The following is an 11,695-nucleotide window of genomic DNA, read 5'->3' as shown; positions in this document are numbered from 1 at the left end:
CTGACTGCTAAAGTTTATTGTTTTCATTTTTCAATTTTTGAAATAGTAATTAAAGTGAAAAAATATTTATTTATAGGTATCCTCATTGAAAATATATTGATCTAACGACAGCACAATCTAATACACTACAATCTCATTAACTAATTTAAATATTTATTTTTATATAAAAATCTATATAAATTTGAACTGAAAACCCAAAATGAAAACACAAACAAACAGGTGTGATGATCCAAAACTTTCAAATTGGGCTTTTGGGGCAACAACAAACAATGCAAGAATGGCAGAGAGAGCAATCTTGGGCAAATGCCCCAAACATATGAGCTATGGGGATGCAGCCCAAAATGATCCGACAAAGCCGAAGGGGAGCTCTTCAATCAGCTTTTTCATTGCGATTTGTTGTCTGTTATTGCTTTTCTGTCACTTGTTTCTTGGCTAGCGAGAGGTTTCGTGCAAATTTCTGGAGAGAGAAATGGGGAAGCAGCCGGTGAGGATGAAGGCAGTGGTGTACGCTTTGTCGCCGTTCCAGCAGAAGGTGATGCCGGGCCTCTGGAAAGATTTACCCGGAAAGATCGCCCACAAGATCTCTGATAATTGGCTCAACGCCACTCTCTTGCTCGGCCCTCTTGTCGGCACCTACTCGTAAGTGTACTGTATATCTATCTGTGTTTGTTTGTTGTATTTGCGATGGGTTGCATCAATAGTATTATGTATGTTTGTGTCGGGATCCGAGAGTGGGTTCCTAATTCAGATTAGGGTTAATGGCCGGACAATTGGATTCTCTAGATGTAATTCGCGTTTCACCTCACAACCTCCTCGGTATCTAAGACCAGGATATATTCATCCCACTTGATGAGGCTTATGCACTGGGGTAAAGCTTCTTTTGTCGTGTCCAATGAAAAAGGGATAATGAGCCCTAATCCTGGGAGGATTACGGACCATGAACCGTTTTTGGTTTAGAACTAACATATAAGTGTGATAGAATTGTGTTAGGTGATGCACAACTCAATTCAGTTGTAAATATTGCTCGGTTTAACTGTACTACATCACTGAGCCTGTGTAAATGAAATCAACTACATTGTTCCTGTCTGTCCTAAGCAAGTAGAAACCATGTAAAGAGCCGAATGCTTTTGCTCAACATGTGGGCATGTAGCTAAGGTGACATTAATTTTACTTTGAAGGTAGCTTCAACCTCTGATCAGCACAATTTGCCCTACTAGGAAGGATTGATGCAAACCATTACGTTATACAATCATCTTAGAATTTCTTGTTTTCTTGGTTTTTTCATTGTCGAAATTTATTTTTTATTAGACTTCGTCATTCTATGTGCAAATATGTGCTGCTGCACCCTTGTTAGGTACCTTTGATAAGTTGCAAGATTATTTTCCTTTCTTCGATGTCCCTTGTTTACTTTCTTCTCTAATTGTGTACTGCTGCTATGTTAGACACTTAAGAAGAAAAGCGAATAGGTTAGTGTCCTGGTGGTTGTGAGGGTGAGGGTGATGGTGACTGCAATTTTGGATCATGAGATTTAAATATTTTCTTTTCCATACAGATTGAGGTTGTGGACTCATTATTCCTACATCTAGAAATATCTTGAAGGTCTGGGTCTGATAAAAATAGCTCCTCCATATGTTATCTTCCACATGATACTGCAAGATAGAGTTAGGATATAAGAAAAATAAAGAACATAATCACAAAGTGAATAATATTACCTGACAGCTGAACCCACTATAAGTTTTAATTCATTTGCAAGAATATCCGTCCGAGTTTGTACTAACTGTAAGTTGAAAAATCAATTAAGTTTTTAGATGACGTACTTGTACTCAATCTTACCTTTAACACAGATGGTGTCAGGTAAGATACTTTCATCACTTGAAAAGGGGGGCTTATAGTCTATGATAATCTCATTAATTTTTAGTGTACGTGGTTGAGTTTAGCCCGACATTTCACTTAGAACCAGACCTCTGGCAAATAATCTCTATGAACTTCTTGGAATCCTGAGGTTGACCATGGCAGTAAAATAGTAACTTAATGATTGCATTTACCTACCTCTGCAATTTTGCTGTGTTTGCCCGCTGTTGTCCCACCATTTTTAATTTTTATTCACTAGTTTGAAGTTCTTCGTTCTTACACCCTTTTGTGCTTGCAGGTATGTGCAGTGGTACCAAGAAGCGGAGAAGATGAATCACAGATACTGAAGCTAATTAACTCAATTAGTCTTTGGAGAGTTCCATTATTTCAGGTTAGTCAATAAGCTGAGTTGCGGTTTCACCTCCCATTGCAGGTGACGGATTTCAAGTTATGTTCAATTGCAGATAGTTGTTTTCCTAACATTTGTTCCATGTACTACTTAGAATGCTTCTAAATGACTTGGTCTTTTTCTCGTGAGTCCACAGAAAACAATGCTGTTTGTTCAAATCGTTTGTGATAAATTTGCTATAGTCCGATGCTTGAGAGTACGTTATGCTAAGTTGTTCAATTCATTCTTCTGCTATCGATCTCTCGAATTTGAATATGCATGTTGAATATGCATGAATACAAATACAATTCGTGTTGAATATGAATGAATACAAAAATTATTGAGAGAATTAGTTGATTAAAGAAATGAATATTTTGTGAATGGATAAATATGTTTAAAGATACTTGTATCAACAAATATTCTGCCATGCCCATCAAGATAGTTATTCTACAAGTATCACCATTAATAAATGGTATAGATAAATAATAGAATTTATAACTAAATAACAATTGTTTTCTAGATGTTAAATTTAGAAGCATAAGTTATTATAATAATGAAAAAAAAAGATATAAAGAAATTAACTAATTTAACTATTCTGGGGAAAAAAGTTTAAGGTACAATTTAAAACAGAAGTATTTCCTTCCTCGTAACACTGCCTGAAATTCTATATCAATTTAAACATAAACATAGAAAGCTGGGGCCGCATGGAAGTATGAGAAAGAATGTACGATGAACTCAGCTTTGCAGTTACAATCAATACAACAGCGAAGTCAACCTCTAATGACACAAGTCCTTCATCTCAAACAACTATTTCTATGGCGTACCCCAACTAAAACGACCATACACTACTTCACGTAAATTGCAAGTGTTTCAAACATTTCTACAGCACATCCACGTTTGCTAAAAAGAATTTCTAAGTAATGCTCAGATGAAAAAGGAAATGAAGAACCAAAATTCTCATGGTTTGAGTAGAATCATGTTGTAGGTACCTTGCGAGCAAATCGCTGCAGGGACTTTGGTAGTTGATTTTCGACTTCATTGCGCTTCCTTTTCTTTTTCGACGTTTCTGCATCTTTAGCTTGTTGCTCCAAGAAAGGTTTCTTGGCATTGGCTACAGCTTCTTGCTTCTTCTTGGCCACTTTACTCGACTTGCTCCTACCTTTTGTTTTCTTCTTGAAAGAAATACTCTTAGCGCCTTCTACAGCAGCTTCCTTCTCTGCCTCCCTCTCCTGCTTAGTCGGCTGTTCTTTCTTCCTTGTTGGCTTCACGGAACCAATCTTTGTTGGGTCCAGCATGATAGTCTCTGGGGGAAGTTTGTCGAGAAGAGAGCGAACTTCCTTCTCGTTTCTCTGTTTACGTGTTTCAAATGGGTTTGCCACCCAAGTATCAAAGTTGGGTTCTCCAGATCCAGGAATCAATATGGATGACCAACCCATTGAATGCCCAATGGCCAATACATCTTCGTATGGCCTAAACACCACTTTCTGTATTTGGTATCCTTTAGCCATGGAATGGCCCATATAGCGGCTATACTCCTGAGACCCAGAGAAATCTCCCAATATCTGCACATAAGATCCGGTGGCTGTAGCAAGTAGACCTTTCTGACTGAAATTCATGGTCTTGGCATGGCCTGGTGATGTTTGGAGAACTTCGAACTTCCTCAAATCCCAAAGCTTGATTTTCCTCTCCATTCCAGCTGTTGCCATGAGATGGCCGTTTGAGTGGAATGCCAAAGCTGTAACGGGTCCTTGATGACAAAGCATTTTGACAAGTGGAGCAGCACTGGTAGGCTTCCACATGCTTACTGTACCACCCGAATGACCAACTGCGGTCACATTATTGAACGGATTTACCTCCATGGCATCAGAGCGACCTAGACCAGTTCGAAAATTGCCTACCATTTCCCCTGTTGTTATGTCTTGGAAATGAAGTTGCCCAAGTTTGTTTATGGATGTCAATAGGAAATGCTTATTCAGAAATTGAAGCCTTGCTGCAGCACCATGTTCCTGGTAGAAAAAGGGATCAAGGTCATATTTTGCTCTAGGACTGTGTACATGCTACAGATCTAGAGACTACTCTCTAGTTTCTGGGTGATGCAAATTTGGGTCAAATGAGCTTTTAGGACAACAGAGAATGGCTCCCGATGCATAAGCCATAAAATCATTTATTGATAAGACCAACATAAGAACAGTCTTTGTTCCCACATCATTTTTTCTGCACGGTCACCAAACAAGTCTCCAAGTGTATTCACAATAATGAAACCCAGATGCCAAAAGAAGAAAAAGAAAAAAAGTGAAACCCAGATGCATAGAACTTGTAAGGCTATCTGACAGTCATACAAAGTACCAAAAAGCGGAAATGATCTTGAATCCAAAGGACAGATGATTAGTTAACATAGTCGATTCGTCAATGCATTCCCTGAATGATTGAAAAATAACTTAAAGGTTCACAAACTCAAAAAACAGCACTCGAAATATATATATATATATATATATATATATATATTCAGAAGATTTATATTGATTTATTTGAACATGATCATTCAAGTCAAAGACCCACTAGGTTTACGAGTATCAAATCCTACGCATGTGTTTGAGATATTCTTACAACTACTATATATTCAAAGGAATTCAGATCCTTGAAAACAGACCTCTGGATTCTGGAAATGTCTATTCTTAATAAACTTCACAGACTTGCAAACATCTATCGGATCCTGAACCAAATCTTTATTTTCCAAAATTTTACGCTAATTGATAATCCATATGCATTCACCCTTCCTTAAGTCCAAATTAGTTGATCCCAACCCAACCTAAGATTTCCAGAATGTCAGCAAGCACCTATTTCATATTTACAAATTCAACTTGCATGGCATCTCAGTGTGCAACTCTCCCCATAGAGTTAATTATCGTGGAGTGAGGATAAAAATCTTTAATATCTTGATTCCAGCATGTTAAGATCTGAACTAATATTTGCTGTGAACTTGGTAAAAGTGTATATCTAACTAAAAATATTAACAGCTTTGTGGTGCATAAGAAAGTAAATTGCAAAAGGAATGTGTCTATGTCATTACTTAGATTCTACATGGATAGCTGAAGTAAAGTAACACAAAGCAAACTTTAACTAGACGTTCAACTTGGATGCTCAAAAACGAAAAAGAAAAAAACAGACACCTTAATAATCACACAAATACATCCACAAACATAAACAAATATATAAAATGAAGTCAGGACAACTGTAATATCTAGATGTGACATTAGTAAAGTGGGCTTTAAACTACTGAATAAGACTTCAGCACGCTAAAGATTGAAAATAGTAGTAAGAAGTTCAATTGCTAACCTTCAGGCAGTGCAATTCAGTACCATTGTCACTATACATATACACGTACCTGTCACATTCAAGTACAAAGTTCAGGAATGGGCAAAATTTTATATTTATTATTACAGAAATACGACATTTCAGGGCTAATATAACCAAATGAAATATATCCTTACACCAGAAAAAGCTTTTCAATCTTTTACTGGCAATTAGAGTGTCAGTGCCATGCAACCAACTGCAAAAGCTAGTGGATGAGATGATGAGGTTGGATACCTAGAAATGTTTGATCCGAGCTACTTGGCACATGGTATGCAGAATCAGATTAACGAAAAGTTAGCAAGTGGCTAACCGACAATAAGCACCGACATTCTATGATCCCTGAATCTTCGAAAAATATAAAGCTGACTTACATTGGCCTCCCATGAGTCTTGTACATTAAACCAACCAACTCGCATAAAATAGGTACAATCACCAAAGTCCAGCCACACCATGATACACAGACAACCCAAAGCGTGAATCAATGAACAAGGGTTATCCTATAGAATAAGACGAGATGGCAGGCAGTAATGAGCAATGATTTTATTGAACTCCGCTATAACCATAGTAGTTAATGGCGCATGGCGCCAAGGGCTCCTACGTGGCACGCGCCTTTTTGAAGGACAGTGCAAATGTAAAAAATAATTTAAATATTTATATAATTAGTATTAATAAAGATACCAGAAGGTTTCCCTAGATATTTTTCGAAATGTTTAACAATTCAATTTAAGGATGTAGATTTGATTAATCTTCGTCACAGCAATCAAAATAGAATTAGAAACAGACCTTGAAATAGCAAAAGCACAACATCAAACGCAGGATAATGTTTCTGTATTCCATGCAATTCATAAATAATAAACAGCAATAAGAAAAGGATATGCATCATACGATGTGGTGATATGAATCAAATTTCTAATGAGAAACCAAATCTGCTCATTTTCATTTGATTTTGTAACCAAAAGGATGAGAGGACCTACTTCTTTTGAGCAGCAGCAAAAAGCTTCTGATTATGTAAAAATACCACATCACGAACTGTTTCCCTAACCTGCAAAACAATCTCTACAACTTACATATCCATATTCTATACCATCCAACACACTTAACTATTGATTTGCAGTACAACATATGAAGGTTCAAAATCCCAATCTTACAAGAGGCATAGTGTATTTGGCTTCTTTCTTAATGTATGCAGCTGCTCAGAACTTGGTAAAACAAGTGCTTGGTTTAATTTATAAATCATGCTGTAGAAGAATTTCAAATGTTTAAACTTTTAACCCTAAAGAGAATTTATAGAAGGTCCCAATTAGGAATCATAAAAGGTGAATCTCCCGCATAGTTTTATTAAGACATATAAAGACATTGAGCCCGAGCTGGGGCTGAAACCCCTAACTATGAATAGGAATGCACAACAGTAAGCAGAGACATGGTTTGGAAGTGTTGAGAGTACCTGAAATTCTTTAATAAGGTCCATATTTTTCATGTCCAAAAGGGCCAGATGACCTTTTCTTCCAGCTGCTACCATATACCGACCACTCAAGGACAAATCCAGAGTGTACGGACCAAGCTCTGATAATAGTACTTTTTGCCATTAATAGGATGAAACATAAAAAAAAGAAAATTGCAGTATGAAAGGAAACAAAGTAAGCTCAAGATACAATATGAAATTTCACATCAGACTCCTAGACATTCACGGTTAGTATTATCTACATTTCTAGAAATTAAGCAACGTCCACAGTATCTAAGGGAATATGTCAGACCCCTTAAGCACTACGCCAAAAGATCCACCAGCTCATCAAATTTGAAGCACAGCTTAAATGGAGCTTCTTTGAGCCTGGAGGATACTAGAGCAATAGTGTTAGTAATCAAGCTTCTATATCATTAGGAAACATAAACTGGCATCACACATGCTAAATAAGCTTTAAGAAAACTTGATAAGCCTACATCAATCTTTGCTTTGTAATGAACTGATAAGACACAGAAACATAAAACCCAGACGATTTATCTGGAATAAAGGAACTGACAAAGCAATAACAAATCCCAGGCTACTTAGTACAGGTAGATTTGAAATGGTTTTTATCTAGAAGCATAATTTCCAGCTTGTAAACTTTGGGCTTTAACCATATAATCAATCATAGCCAATAAAGAATTTCCAAAATTCCTGAAAAGAGAACCGTAACCTATACATGCACACATCCACAGTACACAATATTCATATACCTTTAGCAACAATTTAACATCAAATTCATCCCTAACTTTTCTCTGTACTTCTATATTTCATCGTAGAAGACTTCGTAAATGAATATGCATATATCCACAAGGAAATACAGGATCACAATCAGCAATCATATTGAGTCAATCATCCACAAATAATTGAAGAGGAAACATACATCATATCATTGCTATGTAATTGCTTTTTGAAGCCTGAGGTAAAAATAAATATAATTCATGAAATCAAATCTATTTGTATTTTTCTTGTGACTACTTCTGGATTCTTCGTATTAATTTAAATTTGTTGTTTCAAAGATATTGTTTTGTGTAACTTATAAGCACCTTAAACATTATAAATTCCCAAAATAAGATGTTAAAATCTAATAAATTCTTCAAGGAAAAATAGGGGGTTCATAAGTTATCTTTGAGGAAGTAACAAGCTCCAGTACTTGACAATGTTAATTACAGAATTGGTAATTTGGTATTATAAACATTTTATAGGTGTCGTCGTCTTATATTATTCACATTTCAAAAAATACTCGAACTTATAACCAAAATAAAATGCATCCTCTTATAAGTTTTAAAAACATCTTATGACATATGGGAACTTGTAAGATATATTAATAAATAAGTCCAGCCGAGCTTTACAAAATCAATCTCATGCCAATTACATCAGCTGAATTCCAGTACTCTATTTTATTCTCCTTCTGATATCCATGGAAGATTTGCTGTGACATAAGCTACACAAATTACAAATGAGTTGAAAATCATGTAATAGCACGTATAGAGAACTATAAACTTTTTCTTATCACGCCAGCAAAATATGCGAAAGCAACTAAGACTTCAGGTCAGACCTGGCAAGACGATATCAAACTGTTTTCTTGAGCTCAGCACATCCACTTCACCAGCAATTGCTTCCTGCCTAATCCTCCATGTCTTCTCTATACCCTCAACTTCCAAATAGCCTCCTTCACTTGGCATAAGCCACTAAAAAAATGGAAACATAACACAAAAATGCTATTACTGACAATACATTCAGAAACTCAATATTAATACAAATTACACAGACATTATAGGAACATTTAACCCCAGGGCAAATTGTCTATTCATGGTAAAAACAAGGAGTCACCTTCTCAGCCTTGGCAGCAGCTTGTGCAGATTTCCCATACAATTCTTCCCTCACAGCAAGCTGCCCCTTCAATTTCTTATCTTGTAAAGCCTGGAAGAGAAACGCATAAATAATTATAACAAAATCTAAACAAATAAAAGGAACTCATAGTAGACAAATAATAGTAGTAAAACTCTCTTAAATCCATTACCCCTAAATCTGTAGCTTTACCCCTGAGATATTTCTTTACTTTCATATCTTCCTCCTCAGAAACTCCCTGCAATACCCAAATCCAATCCAATAAAAACTTTTCCAAACAACACTTTTTCAGACAAATTGCCAGTATTAGGCTCTACTTTACCTGTTCTGCAGCGGGTATCAAATTTATTCGGTCCATGTTAGCTGCCTTCACCCCCATCTTTTTTGCCTTCTTAAACAGTTAGACAATGCTGCACTAGTGGAAAAGAACATTAATCATATTATACTAAAACGCGGAGAAACTATGATAGAACAAACAAGCACGACAAACAATAACACTAAATATAAACCAATGGTCCGAACCAGCGCACACGTAAACAAATCCAAACCCAGTAGCATTTAAAGCTCCGACTCCATTAATCAAGGTTAAGCATAAACCACACAAAAAAACACATACATAGTTCTCAGAACTCCGCTATACCCGCCGGCCAATTGGAACGAAAACAAATCGACCCGGAGCTACAAAGGAGGAGGCCTGAACAGCAATTTCGCCGGACGTCGCCGGAGAAAATCGGAAGGTGACTCTACCGTTCGAGGCTTGAGCAACTGTATGAGCCTCTGAGGGAGGGTTAAGGTCAGAAGGGTTTAAGTGGTTTCTCGAAAGAAAAAGTACAGAAGGAAAATGTACAGGCTTATGGATTTGTTTATAGGCCACTACCGAAACAGTTAAAGCCCAATTGACGAGTTTGGAGTTTGGAATATGTTGCATTGGCCCAATTTTATGTATTTGATTAATATAAGGGCTAAAATTTATATTGGTACTCGAATTTTGTTATTAATATTATTTTTGTGTTTGAATAATTATAAATAATCTAATTGATATTTGAGTTTTATCATTAATATGATTTTGATACCTAATTAACTTTTTTGTTTATATTTTTAATTATTTTTTCAATAATTATTATTTTACCCTTATATTTTTTAAAATGAAAAATAATAAATATAATTATGAAAAATTTGCATAAATATCAATCAATGTATTTTTTATATTTTTATTTAATCATTATATTTTTATTTTTCAAATTTAGTAATCGAGATTATTATATTTTTACTATTTTTTATATTTTTTTGATACATTTATTTTTCATTTTCTTAGAAAATTATTATTAAATAACCCATATTGATGCGAGCAAGAATCGCTCATTAGAGAAATGTTTGAACTTGACGCTTTTCGGCTGAATTCTTTACAAGCATAAGGAGGGGATTGCAAACATAAATAAATAAATAATACTCCGACATTCAAGTCATAAACAATTTGAAAACATAAAGTCAAAAGAAATAAGACAACTTAATTGTGTAGAAGATAATGAGATAATATGTCTACTGTAATATTTTGGAATGCGTTCAAACGTGTGCTTGTGCGACTTGCTTCTATAGCCATAGGATCCTGATGGATGAAGAAGCACAACCCTAGGGACTGAAAGGGAAGATTCTGGTTGGTGGTTGTCATGGATAGGGGTCCAAAAGCAGTTGACGAGAATTCCCAAAGAATCCTACTTGGCTGCAAGAATATGGGTCGGATAAGCCTTCTACTGAATAGAACCTAAATTTCTAAGGAATGGTTAGGGTGTGAAATATTTATCTACATCTTTCTAGCTTTGTCTTGATCCACGTGGCTTTCTGCCAGAGGTGGATGGTTTTCTGCCACCTGGAGGGAGAGTCAAGTCCAATATAAATACCTCATCTACATCATGGACCCATTTTCTGTGTGTCTTGGAGGCGCAATTGGTAAATAAACTGCACAAAAGTTCTAAGATGAAAAACATTTTGGGGTCGACCAAATACAAGTTGAAATTGAAATTTTTTTAATAAGTTGTTGGTCTAATTTTAACTAAATATGCAGCATATCCCCAAGCATATACAGGTAACTTTGTTCTCCTAAGTAAAGTTCTAACAATTCATTGTAGTCTTTTAATATTTACGATTCAACTAAACTATTCTGAGTGTGTACATATGCGACTGGATGCTCGACATCAATTCTTATTGACAAACAATAGTATTCAAATGCCTTTGAAGTGAATTCTCTAGTATTATTTAAACAATTTTTTTGAATTGGGTAGTGTGGAAATTGTGCCTTCAATCTAATTATTTAAGCAAGTAGTCTAACAGACAGAAGATCATGGGTAGTTTAAACACATGCATGAGACCATTTTCTAGAGACATCTATTAATTAATACCTCGTGAACAAAGATTACATGACATATCATTTGGTGAAAGAACCTTCTGGTTCTTTAATGGATGACCATGCGAGCTCTCAATAGGACAGGACATCATTATCGATCCTAGATGCCTAAGACGATCATGCCAAATTAAGCTTAAATATTTAGGGGTTGGAAGACTTTTGGTATACCGATACATAATTTCAACTATTTTCATGATCGTATGACAAATCATCAAAGAGAAAGCGGGCAATTTTTTTAGTATAAGCTTATGGCTCAATCTATATGAAGATAGTAATTGCCTTCATATTTAATCTCAAACAACCATTGAGACATATATTTTTAAAACTAAGTAAATTTATTCTAAACTCA

At 35.6% G+C, this 11,695-nt stretch overlaps 2 protein-coding genes across 4 annotated transcripts; one reads left to right on the top strand and one right to left on the bottom strand.

The window, feature by feature from the left end:
• The first annotated feature begins 338 nt into the window (after positions 1 to 338).
• Positions 339 to 2,483, top strand: LOC105166540 (cytochrome b-c1 complex subunit 8). Its single transcript, XM_011085926.3, has 2 exons — positions 339 to 639; positions 2,150 to 2,483. The coding sequence occupies exons 1-2, from the start codon at positions 470 to 472 to the stop codon at positions 2,196 to 2,198; spliced, it is 219 nt and encodes a 72-aa protein (XP_011084228.1). The 5' UTR covers positions 339 to 469; the 3' UTR covers positions 2,199 to 2,483.
• A 325-nt stretch (positions 2,484 to 2,808) lies between these two features.
• Positions 2,809 to 9,789, bottom strand: LOC105166539 (Transducin/WD40 repeat-like superfamily protein). 3 transcript variants are annotated; one of them, XM_011085923.3, is made up of 9 exons: positions 9,562 to 9,789; positions 9,268 to 9,360; positions 9,118 to 9,183; positions 8,928 to 9,017; positions 8,653 to 8,785; positions 7,038 to 7,156; positions 6,568 to 6,635; positions 5,576 to 5,624; positions 2,809 to 4,245 (listed from the first exon to the last, which is right to left on the bottom strand). In XM_011085923.3, the coding sequence occupies exons 2-9, from the start codon at positions 9,322 to 9,324 to the stop codon at positions 3,214 to 3,216; spliced, it is 1,614 nt and encodes a 537-aa protein (XP_011084225.2). In that variant the 5' UTR covers positions 9,325 to 9,360; positions 9,562 to 9,789; the 3' UTR covers positions 2,809 to 3,213. The 3 variants fall into 3 exon arrangements, with proteins under 3 accessions (XP_011084225.2, XP_011084224.2, XP_011084226.2); XM_011085922.3 differs by having other exon boundaries at positions 9,268 to 9,355; XM_011085924.3 differs by having other exon boundaries at positions 9,268 to 9,355; positions 9,586 to 9,789.
• Positions 9,790 to 11,695: the final 1,906 nt, after the last annotated feature.

The sequence above is a fragment of the Sesamum indicum genome, linkage group LG7 (assembly GCF_026168435.1).
Source record: "Sesamum indicum cultivar Baizhima isolate 11 linkage group LG7, ASM2616843v1, whole genome shotgun sequence".
Taxonomy (NCBI): domain Eukaryota; kingdom Viridiplantae; phylum Streptophyta; class Magnoliopsida; order Lamiales; family Pedaliaceae; genus Sesamum; species Sesamum indicum.
This window is presented reverse-complemented; position numbering and strand designations above follow the sequence as displayed.